General features: G+C 45.3%; 1 protein-coding gene across 4 annotated transcripts in view; it reads left to right on the top strand.

Moving 5' to 3' along the window:
* The window catches only part of LOC5503002 (rho-associated protein kinase 2), a 63246-nt gene that overhangs the window by 29013 nt on the left and 14525 nt on the right, over positions 1 to 19708 (top strand). For 3 of the 4 annotated variants that reach the window (XM_048725864.1, XM_048725867.1, XM_048725866.1), the window contains exons 22-33: positions 523 to 720; positions 1077 to 1145; positions 1635 to 1731; positions 4129 to 4235; positions 4527 to 4598; positions 12071 to 12164; positions 13490 to 13644; positions 13989 to 14111; positions 14323 to 14384; positions 15480 to 15549; positions 16078 to 16181; positions 19427 to 19707. In XM_048725864.1, coding sequence (XP_048581821.1) covers positions 523 to 720; positions 1077 to 1145; positions 1635 to 1731; positions 4129 to 4235; positions 4527 to 4598; positions 12071 to 12164; positions 13490 to 13644; positions 13989 to 14111; positions 14323 to 14384; positions 15480 to 15549; positions 16078 to 16181; positions 19427 to 19707 — 1432 coding nt within the window. Of the gene's footprint in view, positions 1 to 522; positions 721 to 1076; positions 1146 to 1634; positions 1732 to 4128; positions 4236 to 4526; positions 4599 to 12070; positions 12165 to 13056; positions 13075 to 13489; positions 13645 to 13988; positions 14112 to 14322; positions 14385 to 15479; positions 15550 to 16077; positions 16182 to 19426; position 19708 lie in introns of all 4 variants that reach the window. The other variant, XM_048725865.1, reaches the window with a different exon arrangement.

Raw genomic sequence — 19708 nt, forward strand, 5'->3', positions numbered from 1 at the left:
CTCAGTGAAGGAGTTTGGTTAATTATCTTGTGTTGTCTGTGATACTGAATCTCTAGTCTGTTTGTTGTTGGAAGGCAAGGTGGTTTATTATCTTGTGTTATCTGTGATACTGAATCTCTAGTCTGTTTGCAGTTGGAAGGCAAGGTGGTTTATTATCTTGTGTTATCTGTGATACTGAATCTCTAGTCTGTTTGTTGTTGGAAGGCAAGGTGGTTTATTATCTTGTGTTATCTGTGATACTGAATCTCTAGTCTGTTTGCAGTTGGAAGGCAAGGTGGTTTATTATCTTGTGTTATCTGTGATACTGAATCTCTAGTCTGTTTGCAGTTGGAAGGCAAGGTGGTTTATTATCTTGTGTTATCTGTGATACTGAATCTCTAGTCTGTTTGCAGTTGGAAGGCAAGGTGGTTTATTATCTTGTGTTATCTGTGATACTGAATCTCTAGTCTGTTTGCAGTTGGAAGGCAAGGTGGTTTATTATCTTGTGTTATCTGTGATACTGAATCTCTAGTCTGTTTGCAGTTGGAAGGCAAGGTGGTTGAGCTGCAAACGCGGCTTGACGCAGAGCTGAACGCACGGGACAAGATTTCTCAGTCGTCACAAACGGTACAGTCACGCATCACGCAACTCGAGAAACAAGTCGCTGAGCTTCACTCGCAGCTCAAGGTGGAGTCTGAAGGTCATGCCAAGGTCAAGAAGGCGCATGGAGACTTACAAAAGGTAACACTGAATCTGCTTGAAGGGTTTGTTGCTTGCACACTGGAGGGCTCACTTAAAACAGACGGGGTGATCTTCGGCTAAATCAAATCAGCCCTAAGCAATAGCACTTTGGGTGTGGTCAAAAGCAATTCTTACCCCCAAGAGATAGCACTTACTGTTAGTTAACGACAGTCTTAAGCGCTCTGTTGATTTGTGCTTTATTGCACGATAAGTTGCGGGACACCATTACTGTAGTAAAGCCATGGCAGTTTACTCGCTCGTTTTTGCTCTTGCATTGTTTAGCCAAACATTCTCGGCTCTGTCTGTACTACGATTCTTATCGTATTTGTGAATGAGGTGTTCTATTTTTTCTTTAGTCCTACATGGTGCTGGAAAGATCCTACGGTGACTTGCAGGATAAGAACCGCATCATCGGCGACCAAAAGGTTCGTGTTGTGTTAGATGATCAACCATATTATCGTCACTCTCGGAGCGACCACAAGGTTCGTGTCGTGTTAGATAATCACCCATATTATCGTCACTCTCGGGGCGACCACAAGGTTTGTGTTGTGTTAGATAATCACCCATATTACCGTCACTCTCGGGGCGACCACAAGGTTTGTGTTGTGTTAGATAATCACCCATATTACCGTCATTCTCGGGGCGACCACAAGGTTTGTGTTGTGTTGGATAATCACCCATATTACCGTCACTCTCGGGGCGACCACAAGGTTTGTGTTGTGTAGGATAATCACCCATATTATCGTCACTCTCGGGGCGACCACAAGGTTTGTGTTGTGTTAGATAATCAGCCGTATTACCGTCACTCTCAGGGCGACCACAAGGTTTGTGTCGTGTTAGATGATCAGCCGTATTTTTGCTTTTCTGGACATGTGTATCTCTTTTCTTGTGTTGATATTTCCCTGTTGTCCTAGCTGTCCCTAGAGAGAGACTTGATCAAGGTGCAAGCCAACTTGGAGGCGGAGGTGAACATGCGGAGTCAAGCTAACAGCGCAAAGGCCGACTTCGAATGTGAGTTATTTCAAAGATATAACAGCACCAAGACCAATTCTAAGTAAGGGCTAGAAGGTTCTATGATATTTAATTTTTTTAGCACGTTTTCTGTTCGAATTCCATGATAATATTAATAATAGCGACAATAATGGTCTTCAACGAAACCATTGACTTAAAATCAAGCGTTGTTAAAAAATACAGGCGCACAGTATATACACCAAGTCTATGCGCACATTGTAGATCTGAAGATCCTCTGAAGTTACACAAGTTCCACTTTTGACCTTTAGTTGTTCGGCAAAAGATATCCCATCCCGTATGATTTGCCTGAATACCTTTATCCTTGTCCCATCCCGTGTGGTGTGCCTGAATACCTTTATCCATGTCCCATCCCGTGTGGTGTGCCTGAATACCTTTATCCTTGTCCTATCCCGTATGGTGTGCCTGAATACCTTTATCCTTGTCCCATCCCGTATGATGTGCCTGAATACCTTTATCCTTGTCCCATCCCGTATGGTGTGACTGAATACCTTTATCCTTGTCCCATCCCGTATGATGTGCCTGAATACCTTCATTCTTGTCCCATCCCGTATGATGTGCCTGAATACCTTTATCCTTGTCCCATCCCGTATGGTGTGCCTGAATACCTTTATCCTTATCCCATCCCGTATGATGTGCCTGAATACCTTTATCCTTGTCCCATCCCGTGTGGTGTGCCTGAACACCTTTATCCTTATCCCATCCCGTGTGGTGTGCCTGAATACCTTTATCCTTGTCCCATCCCGTGTGGTGTGCCTGAACACCTTTATCCTTGTCCCATCCCGTATGATGTGCCTGAATACCTTTATCCTTGTCCCATCCCGTATGGTGTGCCTGAATACCTTTATCCTTGTCCCATCCGGTATGGTGTGCCTGAATACCTTTATCCTTGTCCCATCCCGTATGGTGTGCCTGAATACCTTTATCCTTGTCCCATCCCGTGTGGTGTGCCTGAATACCTTTATCCTTGTCCCATCCCGTGTGGTGTACCTGAATACCTTCATCCTTGTCCCATCCCGTGTGGTGTGCCTGAATACCTTTATCCTTGTCCTATCCCGTATGGTGTGCCTGAATACCTTTATCCTTGTCCCATCCCGTATGGTGTGCCTGAACACCTTTATCCTTGTCCCATCCCGTATGGTGTGCCTGAACACCTTTATCCTTGTCCCATCCCGTATGATGTGCCTGAATACCTTTATCCTTGTCCATTCCGGTATGGTGTGCCTGAATACCTTTATCCTTGTCCCATCCTGTATGGTGTGCCTGAATACCTTTATCCTTGTCCCATCCCGTATGATGTGCCTGAATACCTTTATCCTTGTCCCATCCGGTATGGTGTGCCTGAATACCTTTATCCTTGTCCCATCCTGTATGGTGTGCCTGAATACCTTTATCCTTGTCCCATCCCGTGTGGTGTGCCTGAATACCTTTATCCTTGTCCCATCCCGTGTGGTGTGCCTGAATACCTTTATCCTTGTCCTGTCCCGTATGGTGTGCCTGAATACCTTTATCCTTGTCCCATCCCGTATGGTGTGCCTGAATACCTTTATCCTTGTCCCATCCCGTATGGTGTGCCTGAATACCTTTATCCTTGTCCCATCCCGTATGATGTGCCTGAATACCTTTATCCTCGTCCCATCCCGTATGATGTGCCTGAATACCTTTATCCTTGTCCCATCCCGTGTGGTGTGCCTGAATACCTTTATCCTTGTCCCATCCCGTGTGGTGTACCTGAATACCTTCATCCTTGTCCCATCCCATGTGGTGTGCCTGAATACCTTTATCCTTGTCCCATCCCCGTGTGGTGTGCCTGAATACCTTTATCCTTGTCCCATCCCGTATGGTGTGCCTGAATACCTTTATCCTTGTCCCATCCCGTATGGTGTGCCTGAATACCTTTATCCTTGTCCCATCCCGTATGATGTGCCTGAATACCTTTATCCTCGTCCCATCCCGTATGATGTGCCTGAATACCTTTATCCTTGTTCCATCCCGTATGATGTGCCTGAATACCTTTATCCTTGTCCCATCCCGTGTGGTGTGCCTGAATACCTTTATCCTTGTCCCATCCCATGTGGTGTGCCTGAATACCTTTATCCTTGTCCCATCCGGTATGGTGTGCCTGAATACCTTTATCCATGTCCCATCCCGTGTGGTGTGCCTGAATACCTTTATCCTTGTCCCATCCCGTGTGGTGTGCCTGAATACCTTTATCCATGTCCCATCCCGTGTGGTGTGCCTGAATACCTTTATCCTTGTCCCATCCCGTATGGTGTGCCTGAATACCTTTATCCTTGTCCCATCCCATATGGTGTGCCTGAATACCTTTATCCTTGTCCCATCCCGTATTCTGTGCCTGAATACCTTTATTCCTTCCAGATCAAAATCGTACGCTACGAGACGAGCTCGATCAGTTAAAGGCCCGCTCAGCGTCCGACGCGCGACTACAGCAGAAACTCCAGCAAGATCTTATCAACCTCGAGAAGGTGCAATGCTAATGTTATCATCCGACATACAAGGAGGTGTTATTAACGTGTAAACACAGCCACCTGTAAACAACTCTCAATCACTGTGCGCCTAATAAGGTTGACAAATAGTCTGCTCATTTGGTACTCTCAGCATTAAAATGTCAAGTCAGATTATTTGTCTGTTACATTATGACTTTTTTATTTAACATTTATTGTTTTGAATGATAAATATATAGTTAATATTCGTCGTGAGGGTGCGGGGGCTCGTGGGTGATCTTGATCAACCATTTCGTATTCTCTCCTCTCCAGGCGAAAGCAAATACAGAGTTCGAGCTCAAGTCGTTACAACACAAGTTTGAGAAAGTCACACTCGAATACAAGGTAAGCTGTCACGCAACAGTCTCAGTCACGCAAGCAGTCTCAGTCAGTCAGTCTCTGTGTGTTTCGCTGTGGGGAGCAGTTGGTAGTTAGTTAGGTAAGACATTTTTAATAAGAGTGACACCTAACATCAATACAGATAATTTACATGTGGCTCTCGGAGAATTAGTAAATTATTGCAAATATGCATAATGATAATATAATGATAACAAATATACATAATGTTTTACAATAGTGTTAAACGAAACAATTTTCATTAGGTGGTCTGTAGTGCCTGTGCCTCACCACCGGGTTCCGGGGTTGACTCCCTGACTCCCTGTTCTGACGTGAGTTTGGGTTGACTCCTTGACTCCCTGTTCTGACATGAGTTGGGGTTGACTCCCTGTTCTGACATGAGTTGGGGTTGACTCCCTGTTCTGACGTGAGTTGGGGTTGACTCCCTGTTCTGACATGAGTTGGGGTTGACTCCCTGTTCTGACGTGAGATGGGGTTGACTCCCTGTTCTGACGTAAGTTGGGGTTGACTCCCTGTTCTGACGTGAGTTGGGGTTGACTCCCTGTTCTGACGTGAGTTGGGGTTGACTCCCTGACTCCCTGTTCTGACATGAGTTGGGGTTGACTCCCTGACTCCCTGTTCTGACATGAGTTGGGGTTGACTCCCTGTTTTGACATGAGTTGGGGTTGACTCCCTGTTCCGACGTGAGTTGGGGTTGACTCCCTGACTCCCTGTTCTGACATGAGTTGGGGTTGTCTCCCTGACTCCCTGTTCTTACATGAGTTGGGGTTGACTCCCTGACTCCCTGTTCTGACATGAGTTGGGGTTGACTTCCTGACTCCCTGTTCTGACGTGAGTTGGGTTTGACTCCCTGTTCTCCGACGTAAGTTGGGGTTGACTCCCTGTTCTGACGTGAGTTGGGGTTGACTCCCTGTTCTCCGACGTAAGTTGGGGTTGACTCACTGTTCGGACGTGAGCTGGGGTTGACTCTCTGTTCCGACGTGAGTTGGGGTTGACTCCCTGTTTCGACGTAAGTTGGGATTGACTTCCCGGTTTCGATGTGAGTTGAAATTGACTCCCTGTTCCGACGTGAGTTGGTGTTGACTCCCTCTTCTGACGTGAGTTGAAATTGACTCCCTGTTTCGACGTAAGTTGGGGTTGACTCCCTGTTCTGACGTGAGTTGGGCTTGACTCCCTGTTCTGACGTGAGTTGGGTTTGACTCCCTGTTTCGACGTTAGTTGGGTTTGACTCCCTGTTCCGACGTTAGTTGGTTTGACTCCCTGTTCCGACGTGAGTTGGGTTTGACTCCCTGTTCCGACGTGAGTTGGGTTTGACTCCCGGTTCCGACGTTAGTTTGGGTTGACTCCCTGTTCCGACGTTAGTTGGGTTTGACTCCCGGTTCCGACGTGAGTTGGGTTTGACTCCCTGTTCCGACGTGAGTTGGGGTTGACTCCCTGTTCCGACGTGAGTTGGGGTTGACTCCCTGTTCCGACGTGAGTTGGGTTTGACTCCCTGTTCCGACGTGAGTTGGGTTTGACTCCCGGTTCCGACGTTAGTTTGGGTTGACTCCCTGTTCCGACGTTAGTTGGGTTTGACTCCCGGTTCCGACGTGAGTTGGGGTTGACTCCCTGTTCCGACGTTAGTTGGGGTTGACTCCCTGTTCCAACGTGAGTTGGGTTTGACTCCCGGTTCCGACGTGAGTTGGGTTTGACTCCCGGTTCCGACGTTAGTTTGGGTTGACTCCCTGTTCCGACGTTAGTTGGGTTTGACTCCCGGTTCCGACGTGAGTTGGGGTTGACTCCCTGTTCCGACGTTAGTTGGGGTTGACTCCCTGTTCCGACGTGAGTTGGGTTTGACTCCCGGTTCCGACGTCAGTTGGGTTCGACTCCCTGTTCCGACGTGAGTTGGGGTTGACTCCCTGTTCTGACGTGAGTTGGGGTTGACTCCCTGTTCCGACGTGAGTTGGGTTTGACTCCCGGTTCCGACGTGAGTTGGGGTTGACTCCCTGTTCCGACGTGAGTTGGGGTTGACTCCCGGTTCCGACGTGAGTTGGGTTTGACTCCCTGTTCCGACGTGAGTTGGGGTTGACTCCCTGTTCTGACGTGAGTTGGGTTTGACTCCCTGTTCTGACGTGAGTTGGGTTTGACTCTCTGTTCTGACGTGAGTTGGGTTTGACTCCCGGTTCTGACGTGAGTTGGGGTTGACTCCCTGTTCTGACGTGAGTTGGGTTTGACTCCCTGTTCTGACGTGAGTTGGGTTTGACTCTCTGTTCTGACGTGAGTTGGGTTTGACTCCCGGTTCTGACGTGAGTTGGGGTTGACTCCCTGTTCCGACGTGAGTTGGGGTTGACTCCCGGTTCCGACGTGAGTTGGGTTTGACTCCCTGTTCCGACGTGAGTTGGGTTTGACTCCCTGTTCTGACGTGAGTTGGGTTTGACTCCCTGTTCTGACGTGAGTTGGGTTTGACTCCCTGTTCTGACGTGAGTTGGGTTTGACTCTCTGTTCTGACGTGAGTTGGGTTTGACTCCCGGTTCTGACGTGAGTTGGGGTTGACTCCCTGTTCCGACGTGAGTTGGGGTTGACTCCCGGTTCCGACGTGAGTTGGGTTTGACTCCCTGTTCCGACGTGAGTTGGGTTTGACTCCCTGTTCTGACGTGAGTTGGGTTTGACTCCCTGTTCTGACGTGAGTTGGGTTTGACTCCCTGTTCTGACGTGAGTTGGGTTTGACTCTCTGTTCTGACGTGAGTTGGGTTTGACTCCCGGTTCTGACGTGAGTTGGGGTTGACTCCCTGTTCTGACGTGAGTTGGGTTTGACTCCCTGTTCTGACGTGAGTTGGGTTTGACTCCCTGTTCTGACGTGAGTTGGGTTTGACTCCCGGTTCCGACGTGAGTTGGGTTTGACTCCCTGTTCCGACGTGAGTAGGGGTTGACTCCCTGTTCTGACGTGAGTTGGGGTTGACTCCCTGTTCTGACGTGAGTTGGGGTTGACTCCCTGTTCTGACGTGAGTTGGGGTTGACTCCCTGTTCTGACGTGAGTTGGGTTTGACTCCCTGTCCCGACATGAGTTGGGTTTGACTCCCTGTTCCGACATGAGTTGGGGTTGACTCCCTGTTCCGACGTGAGTTGGAGTTCTTGCCATTGATCCAAGGGTTTCTTTTCGAGTTTTCCCCTCACAAACACAAAGGATCGTGTATCAAGACTTATATCGTGGTTTGTTATTTTGTATTTTTTTTGAAAATCTACTATACCCTTTTGTTTCAAATGTAAACAATGAAAAAGGTTGGTGGAGTGAAGGTCAACGTAAGGCATCACCTGTTGTTATACAGGTTTCTGCTGTATTTTCTTTTAACGCAGGAGAATGATTGATACGTCTCGGAATTTCAGCTTGACTTGTTTAATTATACTTTCGATTCTACTCGTTGATCCGACTCGCGCGACGCGTTGTTTCATGTGCAAACGGATGTTAATCTAATAGTGAGATACTGTAAATTCGCTTGAATCGCGATGAATTTCGATCCACCTTACAACTAAAACAGCTTAATTAAATTTATAAAGTATCAAATAATACAGGGAAAGGTGTATTTTGAAAAATGGTTTGAATATTCAATGTTCCGCATATCGGATCTACGGATTTCAATAAGAAATGAAAAGTGGTATTTGGTCGATGCAGCCCGCTTATCGTGAATATCGTTACTCCTCTGAGAGAGTGTGTAGATGTGGAGCCCCTTGGTGTCAGACAGGCATGGAGCGGGAAAGGTGTCGGTACGTGGGTCGTGCGAGACATGAGAGTATTGACTTGTGTGTAGATGTGGAGCGCTTTGGTGTCAGACAGGCATGGAGCGGGAAAGGTGTCGGTACGTGGGTCGTGCGAGACATGAGAGTATTGACTTGTGTGTAGATGTGGAGCCCTTTGGTGTCAGACAGGCATGGAGCGGGAAAGGTGTCGGTACGTGGGTCATGCGAGACATGAGAGTATTGACTTGCAGTGCATTATCCATACGTAGTTATTTCATTCCTTGCTAGTAATAGAAGTCGTGAGGCGTACGATGTATTTCTTTATTGAGATTAGTAGTTCGGCTAATAAGCTCCACCCGTCCAACCCTAGGATTCCTCGACTGCTTATTATCAGAGGAATGCCATTTTGCAACTTTCATACTGATTTCACATTTTAGTAGAATTTCCGCAAAATACATGAAAAATGCAGTTTCTAGCATCCGAAAGGCAAGAGGAAAAAATAATGGAATCTATGACGTAGTTTCTGACTAGGATTGCATTAATGCCCTGTTATTACTTTCTTTTTTCGCTTTTTGGTTGGACCATATTTCGCGACACTTTTATGTCACCATTCCACTATTTTCATGAAAACAGATCACGTTTAACACTTGGGATTAAAATGTTCATCAAAGCTGAATACGAATTACGAGATACGTCAAACCAACAAAAAACAAACAAGGTGTCCATTAACCTTATTTAACGATTTCATCCAATGTCTTATGTCTACTCATTTACTTTTTGCCCACCTAATTGCCGCAACACTTAATTTTCGCGTCACCTTAATTTCGCGATTAAAACAACGCATAGTTCTTCTTACGCTGTCCGAAAACTTGAACCTTGCTTTTAGCTGGAGTCTATGTTGCAGTCAATAATGAATGTCAGTCCAAAATGAAAATGGACTAGTCAAAAATGAAACCAAACCAGTCCATATTCGTTTTTAACTAGTTTAAGTAGTGGGGTTAGGGCTAGTTTAAGTAGTGGGGTTAGGGTTAGTTTAAGTAGTGGGGCTAGGGTTAGTTTAAGTAGTAGGGTTAGGGTTAGTTTAAGTAGTGGGGTTAGGGTTAGTTTAAGTAGTAGGGTCAGGGTTAGTTTAAGTAGTGGGGTTAGGGTTAGTTTAAGTAGTAGGGTTAGGGTTAGTTTAAGTAGTGGGGTTAGGGTTAGTTTAAGTAGTGGGGTTAGGGTTAGTTTAAGTAGTGGGGTTAGGGTTAGTTTAAGTAGTAGGGTTAGGGTTAGTTTAAGTAGTAGGGTCAGGGTTAGTTTAAGTAGTGGGGTAAGGGTTAGTTTAAATAGTAGGATTAGTGTTAGTTTAAGTAGTGGGGTTAGGGTTATTTTAAGTAAAAAAAATAGAACTAGCGACTAACAAAGGCGACGAAAACAAACAAAATTTGATGACAGCAGCTTTAATCGTTGTGAATACAGGAATCTAATAATAAGCGGTACTGTCATTCTACTCATTCATACAGCCATTACAGTCATGTTGGCCATTGAAGGTGCGCCATCTTTGACGCTCTCGTAAGGGAGACCTCTGTGGAATAGTCAAAGACTATGTTGGGCTTGGCAATTTTGTTCAATCTATTCAGGGAAATTAATTAATCAATCACACCAAATTTAGTGACAATTCTTGCATTGTCATTTGCTTTCTCTATTATCTTAGCAAGAAGGGAGTTTGGATGTAGCGGACCTTTATCGACTACATTGATCTTTACAGAAACATAATCATTTTCTTGAAAGTTTAGCTTTCTTGGTCGTGTTTCCTTCATTTTCCGATTATAACCTGCCTGGTTTTCAAACACTTGGTCATTTTCACGTTTTCGCTTTTGTGCTCTTGTCTCAATGATGATTCCACTTTCATCTTCTTCCACATTTTGATCATGACTTTCTATGGTGCTGACTGTCATGGTAGTTGTTTTTGATGTCGCTGCCCTTTCAGGGACTGTCGCTCTTTCTTTTTCGTTTTTGGGCTCTTGTCTCAACAGTGGCCAGCTCTTCTTCTTCTGTATTACTCACGGATTCGGCTTTAACATCGTTGTTTCCTTCTTTTTGAACGGTGCTTAGGATACCGGTTATTTCCCTCGTTGGGGTCAATGCCTTCTCTTTATGGGGGAAGATGCCAAAAACAACTTCGTAGTGCGATTTGCCAATTGCTCGATGAAGAGTGATATTTTTTTTGTAGGCCGCCTCATTCAGAATTTTGCACCAATCATTTGATGCTAATCCCTTCTCTTTAAGGAGGCTCAACAAATTCTCCTTTACTAGTCGGTTTGCCCTCTTGACAAGTCCCTGAGCAGAAGGGTTTCTTGGAGCGCCTCGGGCTTATGGTATGTTGAACTTTGCGCAGAAGTCATCAACGCTCCCTTTAAACTGTCTCCCCTGTCTGTGTGCAATTTGCATGGAAACCCGAACTGCCAAAACAAGGGCTCGATGGTTTGGGCGACTTCAAGACTTTCCTTCTTCTTCAATGGAAGTAGCCATGAGTACTTGGAAAAATGATCTTCAACATGAAGAGCCCATAAATGCCTCCGTCCACAATTGCAGGGTATCTTACGAAAATCAATTAAATCCATTTCCAGGTGGCTCAAAAATCCATCTGCCTGAATAGGTTTTGTAACCGGCTTCTTGCAATAGTTGGTGAGGCTGGCTTGTTCTTGATGCAATTTGCATATGGAGGTAAATAATGTTATGATTTGTTTAGGTAGGTTACTATAATTTTCACTAAGATACTTGGCAGTTTTATCCCTCCCTCGGTGGCAGATTGCTTTGTGAGCTTGCGAGAGGACATCGTGGATGGTCGATTTATGTACAACGTACTTTCCCTTGGCATCAATGACTCTTCCTTCCTTGTCAACGTTCCACTTATTGCGAATGATTTTCAACTTATCATTGTCCGACAGTGCGATGTCTTTCTCCTCTTCTGGCGTCGTACATTTCAGCCATTGCTTGGCCTTCTCGTAAAATTCGTCACAGATGTATAATGTTATGTTGCTTTTGCTAGACTTACTTTTTTCCTTTAAATCTTCTAATTTCGAGTAGAAATCGTCTGCATCGACACAGACGCTAGCAGCCATTGCTAACTAAACACGCTTTGGTGACTGCGCTTGCGTGGAGTTTTGTATTGTTGTTCATTTCCCAAGAGGCGCCACAGTTATAAAATTAGTTTCTAAACCGTGTCTTCCATCGCAATGTCTGGATGGCAGAGTGGTTAAGGTAACGGACTGGCAAGCTAGAGATCGAGAGTTCGATCCTAGTGGTGGAAAAAAAAGGTGAGATAGAATTTATAACAGTAGGCAGGCAGGTAGGTAAGGAATAGAAGAAAAGGAAAAGCAGAAAAGGAATGAGAGTGAAAAGGAAAGGAATGAGAGAAAGGAGGAAAGGGACGAGAGATAGTGGAAAGGAGCGAGTAGAAACAAAATGGAATAAGACTTTTTGACCCCCGAAAAATACCTAGCCCTATTTTTTAATGAGACCCCAAAAAGGGAAAATCCCTTTTTAGAATCATTGACATATTCAACCATATTATTTTAGACTAGTCCAATTTCATTTTGGACTGGTTTGGTTTCATTTTGGACCTGTCCATTTTTATTTTGGACTAACATTTATTTTCGACTACAACATCTACACTTTCAAAATGGCCAGTGGTTGCTAACTCTAGCGTTATTATCTTCTTCAGTCGCAACAGTCTCTAACTCTAGCGTTATTATCTTCTTCAGTCGCAACTGTCATCATTCATGACTGAGAAGAAGAGGTTGTCGCTATCTCTTGAAGAGCAGCACGTGCAGGAGCGAAATGAACAGACCAAGACACGTGAGTAGCTATACCAAATGAACAGACGAAGACACGTGAGTAGCTATACCAAATGAACAGACCAAGACACGTGAGTAGCTATACCAAATGAACAGACCAAGACACGTGAGTAGCTATACCAAATGAACAGACGAAGACACGTGAGTAGCTATACCAAATGAACAGACCAAGACACGTGAGTAGCTATACCAAATGAACAGACCAAGACACGTGAGTAGCTATACCAAATGAACAGACCAAGACACGTGAGTAGCTATACCAAATGAACAGACCAAGACACGTGAGTAGCTATACCAAATGAACAGACCAAGACACGTGAGTAGATATACCAAACGAACGGACCAAGACACGTGAGTAGCTATACCAAATGAACAGACAAAGACACGTGAGTAGCTATACCAAATGAACAGACCAAGACACGTGAGTAGCTATACCAAATGAACAGACCAAGACACGTGAGTAGCTATACCAAATGAACAGACCAAGACACGTGAGTAGATATACCAAATGAACGGACCAAGAAAAGTGAGTAGCTATACCAAATGAACAGACCAAGACACGTGAGTAGCTATACCAAATGAACAGACGAAGACACATGAGTAGATATACCAAATGAACAGACCAAAACACGTGAGTAGATATACCAAATGAACAGACCAAGACACGTGAGTAGATATACCAAATGAACAGACCAAGACACGTGAGTAGCTATACCAAATGAACGGACCAAGACACGTGAGTAGATATACCAAATGAACAGACCAAGACACGTGAGTAGATATACCAAATGAACAGACCAAGACACGTGAGTAGCTATACCAAATGAACAGACCAAGACACGTGAGTAGATATACCAAATGAACAGACCAAGACACGTGAGTAGATATACCAAATGAACAGACCAAGACACGTGAGTAGATATACCAAATGAACGGACCAAGACACGTGAGTAGCTATACCAAATGAACGGACCAAGACACATGAGTAGCTATAACCCTAACCCATCAAAAAAGTCTTTGTTCGTATATAGGAGAAAACGGAAACGGAAAGACACTTAAAGTGCTTAAAAGCGAAATCCATATTACTAATCTTTGACAGAGACTTATATAAAGTTTGTTAAAGTTCATTACTTTTAGATACAGATATCCGCACTAAGCTCAGCCCTACCTCCTCCCCCCTTGTTGCTAGTGTTGCACTAAGCTCAGCCCTACCCTCTCCCCCCTTGTTGCTAGTGTTGCACTAAGCTCAGCCCTACCCTCTCCCCCCTTGTTGCTTGTGTTGCACTAAGCTCAGCCCTACCCTCCCCCCCCCCCTTGTTGCTTCAGTGGAGAAGCTGGAACAGGAGCGTGAGGCACGGGCAAAGGCTGAAGCGGCTGCTGCTGAGGCAGAGAGAGCACGGTCCGTCATCGCCGCAGATTTCAAGAGTGCCAACCAGAAACTGGAAAGATTGCAGGAGGAAATCAAGTCACTGCAGGAAAAGGTACGGCGTGTAGGGTACCTTAAGGGGGTTGAAGGGGGGGAAGGGGAGGGGAAGCGTTAGACTCACTCATTCAGGAGCATTGAATCCTGAGGAGGGTAGGCAGGGGGTTGCATGGGGGGGGGAGGGTAGGCATTAGACTCATTCATTCAGGAGCATTGAATCCTGAGGAGGGTAGGCAGGGGCATCAGTCACAGGAGAGAACAAAGAATGGATGGAGCTTAGAGTTAACGTTGATATCCGTCGCTTGTCATTCGAGTCGTTATGACTGTGTTAAAGGCCACGTATTAATGGAAGGGAATGTTTGATAGTGGTCCAAAAAAAGACCAATATTTTGTTCCTTGCAGACTGATAGCTTAAATGCCAAACTGAACGCGGAGTCTCAGAAGAGAGCGCAGCTAGAAGGAGACCTGGAGGCGAAGACGCAAGAGATCGCCACGATGAAGAGTACCGAGAAGCAACTCCAGAAGGTAAAGACTACAAAGGTCCAGGCACAGAGACCGGGACGGGATGAAGTTACTATTTCTTTTGTGATCTTTTTCTTCAAAAAAAAGCATGGACATTTTAGTACGGATTAAAAGGTCAATCATGCAATCTAGACTGTACTGGAGAATTTTTAGATGGAAAGCAATGTCTCTGAATACAGATTATTATAACTTTTCCCTCTCCCCGCATTGTTAGCAAATGGATGATCTCTTGGACGAGAAGAAGCAGATGGAGGAAGGCTACTCCAAGTTAAAGAGGTACATCCTTTTATTTTTTTGGCTAGCCGTATCAAATTATAGACCCGTGCAACAACATCAACACCAACATTGTTGGCCCAGCAAACCAGGCCTTGTTTGTACACCGTGTTCGATGTTGTTTGAAATAGTTCGCCAACATTTTGTGATCAGCCCTCTTAGCCTGACCTTACTACCTCGGCCATATCGATGGGAGACCACGTTAGAAGCCAGGAGAACATGCTTGGTTGGCAGTACATCGCGGTACTGCCCAAAGGCTTGGTTACGGTTACGGTTTCTGAGCTTTGTTAGATCATTTGGTCAGGTTTCTGAGCGTTGTTAGATCATTTGGCCATGTTTCTGAGCGTTATTAGATCATTTGGTCATGTTTCTGAGCGTTGTTAGATCACTTGGTCATGTTTCTGAGCGTTGTTAGATCACTTGGTCATGTTTCTGAGCGTTGTTAGATCATTTGGTCCTGTTTCTGAGCGTTGTTGCTCATTTGGTCATGTTTCTGAGCGTTGTTGCTCATTTGGTCATGTTTCTGAGCGTTGTTAGATCATTTGGTCATGTTTCTGAGCGTTGTTGATCATTTGGTCATGTTTCTGAGCGTTGTTAGATCATTTGGTCATGTTTCTGAGCGTTGTTAGATCATTTGGTCATGTTTCTGAGCGTTGTTAGATCATTTGGTCGTGTTTCTGACCGTTGTTAGATCATTTGGCCATGTTTCTGACCGTTGTTAGATAATTTGGTCATGTTTCTGAGCGTTGTTAGATCATTTAGCCATGTTCTGAGCGTTGTTAGATCATTTGGTCATGTTTCTGAGCGTTGTTAGATCATTTGGTCATGTTTCTGAGCGTTGTTAGATCATTTGGTCATGTTTCTGAGCGTTGTTGGATCATTTGTTCATGGCTTGCAGTGCGAGCGCGATGGAAGAGCGTTGTTAGATCATTTGTTCATGGCTTGCAGTGCGAGCGCGATGGAAGAGCGTTGTTAGATCATTTGTTCATTGGTTGCAGTGCGAGCGCGATGGAAGAGCGTTGTTAGATCATTTGTTCATGGCTTGCAGTGCGAGCGCGATGGAAGAGCGTTGTTAGATCATTTGTTCATTGGTTGCAGTGCGAGCGCAATGGATGACCTTCAGATGAAGGAACTCCAGGACCAGCTGGAGGCGGAGCAGTACTTCTCAGTGAGTATCTCCTTTTTTGTTTTTGTCTCGCTTTGAATTAGTCTAACATATCTGATTCGGGAAATTAGATTTTGAAGAAAACACTAAAATTGATGGAATTCCACTTATTACAAAATTTAAAAGAAAAAAAAAACGATTTTTTTTCAAGGGAGTGTTCTTGAAAAACGAATGAAAGGTAATTCAAGGAAACCTGCCATAGGAGCATTGAATAACATGCTTGGTCAGAGAACCTTTCAACATTTCCCACTCATGCATATAGGAATCTATACATCTAGTTTATATCACTTGAAAAAAAAATCAAAAAGAAGCTCAACTTGGTGCTATTGTCATGATTGAGGTGTCCTGGTTATGACGGTCCGGCCTGCTTAATATGTGCAGTCGTTTTACTGAGGTTGATGTTCTTGTTATATGTAGTCGGTTTACTGGGGTTGATGTTCTTGTTATGTGCAGTCGCTTAACCGAGGTCGACTCTCTTGTTGATGTTATTGTTATGTTCGCCTGGCCTGAGGTCGATGTTATTATGTGCAGACGCTTTACAAGACGCAGGTCAAAGAACTGCGGGAGGAGGTTGACGAGAAGACCAAGCAGGTCACAGATATTGAGAGCAAGGTCAAGCAGCTCAAGGAAGAAAGGTGAGCCTAGCTGCTATCTACCTACACGCTACAAGGTGAGCCTAGCTGCTATCTACCTACACGCTACAAGGTGATCCTAGCTGCTATCTACCTACACGCTACAAGGTGATCCTAGCTGCTATCTACCTACACGCTACAAGGTGAGCCTAGCTCCTATCTACCTACACGCTACAAGGTGAGCCTAGCTCCTATCTACCTACACGCTACAAGGTGAGCCTAGCTGCTATCTACCTACACGCTACAAGGTTAGCCTAGCTGCTATCTACCTACACGCTACAAGGTGAGCCTAGCTCCTATCTACCTACACGCTACAAGGTGAGCCTAGCTCCTATCTACCTACACGCTACAAGGTGAGCCTAGCTGCTATCTACCTACACGCTACAAGGTGATCCTAGCTCCTATCTACCTACACGCTACAAGGTGAGCCTAGCTCCTATCTACCTACACGCTACAAGGTGAGCCTAGCTGCTATCTACCTACACGCTACAAGGTGAGCCTGGCTGCTATCTACCTACACGCTACAAGGTGAGCCTAGCTGCTATCTACCTACACGCTACAAGGTGAGCCTAGCTCCTATCTACCTACACGCTACAAGGTGAGCCTAGCTCCTATCTACCTACACGCTACAAGGTGAGCCTAGCTGCTATCTACCTACACGCTACAAGGTGAGCCTGGCTGCTATCTACCTACACGCTACAAGGTAAAACTACTGTGCAGAGACCAATAAACCCAGTTGGTTTTCGTAGTCGTGGTAAAAACATGGAAATGAAACTGAAATGAAATGAAAATGAGGCTTCGATTTTTTTATGCTGAACGCTTTATAGCGCTTTGAGCGAAGGTCTTCCGTCAGGCAAAAAAGCTTGAATATTCGAGGTGTTAAGTATTTTGAGACAGAAGGTATTTTGAGGTAGAAGGTGTCAATCTATTTAACTGACTCGTCTTCTTGTCCAAGGGAGTCCCTATCTTTAACTGACTCGTCTTCTTGTCCAAGGGAGTCCCTATCTTTAACTGACTCGTCTTTTATCCAAGGGAGTCCCTATCTTTAACTGACCTCGTCTTTTTATCCAAGGAAGTCCCTTTCTCTAACTGACCTTGTCTTCTTGTCCAAGGGAGTCCCTATCTTTAACTGACTTCGTCTTCTTGTCCAAGGGAGTCCCTATCTTTAACTGACTTCGTCTTCTTGTCCAAGGGAGTCCCTCTCTTTAACTGACTTCGTCTTCTTGTCCAAGGGAGTCCCTCTCTTTAACTGACCTCGTCTTCTTGTCCAAGGGAGTCCCTATCTTTAACTGACCTCGTCTTCTTATCCAAGGGAGTCCCTATCTTTAACTGACCTCGTCTTCTTGTCCAAGGGAGTCCCTATCTTTAACTGACTTCGTCTTCTTGTCCAAGGGAGTCCCTCTCTTTAACTGACCTCGTCTTCTTGTCCAAGGGAGTCCCTATCTTTAACTGACTCGTCTTCTTGTCCAAGGGAGTCCCTATCTTTAACTGACTCGTCTTTTATCCAAGGGAGTCCCTATCTCTAACTGACTCGTCTTCTTATCCAAGGGAGTCCCTATCTTTAACTGACCTCGTCTTCTTGTCCAAGGGAGTCCCTATCTTTAACTGACCTCGTCTTCTTGTCCAAGGGAGTCCCTATCTCTAACTGACCTCGTCTTCTTATCCAAGGGAGTCCCTATCAGTCTCTTTAACTGACTCGTCTTTTTGTCCAAGGGAGTCCCTATCTTTAACTGACCTCGTCTTCTTATCCAAGGGAGTCCCTATCAGTCTCTTTAACTGACCTCGTCTTCTTGTCCAAGGGAGTCCCTATCTTTAACTGACCTCGTCTTCTTGTCCAAGGGAGTCCCTATCTCTAACTGACCTCGTCTTCTTATCCAAGGGAGTCCCTATCAGTCTCTTTAACTGACTCGTCTTTTTGTCCAAGGGAGTCCCTATCTTTAACTGACCTCGTCTTCTCATCCAAGGGAGTCCCTATCAGTCTCTTTAACTGACCTCGTCTTCTTGTCCAAGAGAGTCCCTATCTTTAACTGACTCGTCTTCTTGTCCAAGGAAGTCCCTATCTTTAACTGACTCGTCTTCTTATCCAAGGGAGTCCCTATCTTTAACTGACCTCGTCTTCTTGTCCAAGGGAGTCCCTATCTTTAACTGACCTCGTCTTCTTATCCAAGGGAGTCCCTATCAGTCTCTTTAACTGACCTCGTCTTCTTGTCCAAGGGAGTCCCTATCTTTAACTGACTCGTCTTCTTATCCAAGGGAGTCCCTATCTTTAACTGACCTCGTCTTCTTGTCCAAGGGAGTCCCTATCTTTAACTTACCTCGTCTTCTTGTCCAAGGGAGTCCCTATCTTTAACTGATCTCGTCTTCTTATCCAAGGGAGTCCCTATCTTTAACTGACCTCGCCTTCTTGTCCAAGGGAGTCCCTATCTTTAACTGACCTCGTCTTCTTGTCCAAGGGAGTCCCTATCTTTAACTGATCTCGTCTTCTTATCCAAGGGAGTCCCTATCTTTAACTGACCTCGTCTTCTTGTCCAAGGGAGTCCCTATCTTTAACTGACCTCGTCTTCTTGTCCAAGGGAGTCCCTATCTTTAACTGACTCGTCTTCTTGTCCAAGGGAGTCCCTATCTTTAACTGACCTCGTCTTCTTGTCCAAGGGAGTCCCTATCTTTAACTGACCTCGTCTTCTTATCCAAGGAAGTCCCTATCTTTAACTGACCTCGTCTTCTTATCCAAGGGAGTCCCTATCTTTAACTGACCTCGTCTTCTTATCCAAGGGAGTCCCTATCTTTAACTGACCTCGTCTTCTTATCCAAGGGAGTCCCTATCTTTAACTGACCTCGTCTTCTTATCCAAGGAAGTCCCTTTCTCTAACTGACCTCGTCTTCTTATCCAAGGGAGTCCCTATCTTTAACTGACCTCGTCTTCTTATCCAAGGGAGTCCCTATCTTTAACTGACCTCGTCTTCTTATCCAAGGAAGTCCCTTTCTCTAACTGACCTCGTCTTCTTGTCCAAGGGAGTCCCTCTCTTTAACTGACCTCGTCTTCTTGTCCAAGGGAGTCCCTATCTTTAACTGACTCGTCTTCTTGTCCAAGGGAGTCCCTATCTTTAACTGACTCGTCTTTTATCCAAGGGAGTCCCTATCTCTAACTGACTCGTCTTCTTATCCAAGGGAGTCCCTATCTTTAACTGACCTCGTCTTCTTGTCCAAGGGAGTCCCTATCTTTAACTGACCTCGTCTTCTTGTCCAAGGGAGTCCCTATCTGCGCAGCTTGAGCTGACGCTGACCAAGGCAGACTCCGAGCAGCTGGCGCGCTCCATCGCCGAGGAGCAGTACTCTGATTTGGAAAAGGAGAAGACAATGATCGAGCTTGAGGTGAAGGAGTTGATTGCACGACACAAGAGCGAGATGTCCGACAAAGCTGCCCAGATCACACAGTTGGAAGAACTCAACCAGCAGATGACATCAAGTCTGGACCAGAAAGTGCAGGAGAAAGAGGAGCTAAATAGCAGTATCAACAAGCTAAAAGCGGG

The sequence above is a fragment of the Nematostella vectensis genome, chromosome 4, assembly GCF_932526225.1.
Source record: "Nematostella vectensis chromosome 4, jaNemVect1.1, whole genome shotgun sequence".
NCBI classification, from domain to species: Eukaryota; Metazoa; Cnidaria; class Anthozoa; order Actiniaria; family Edwardsiidae; genus Nematostella; species Nematostella vectensis.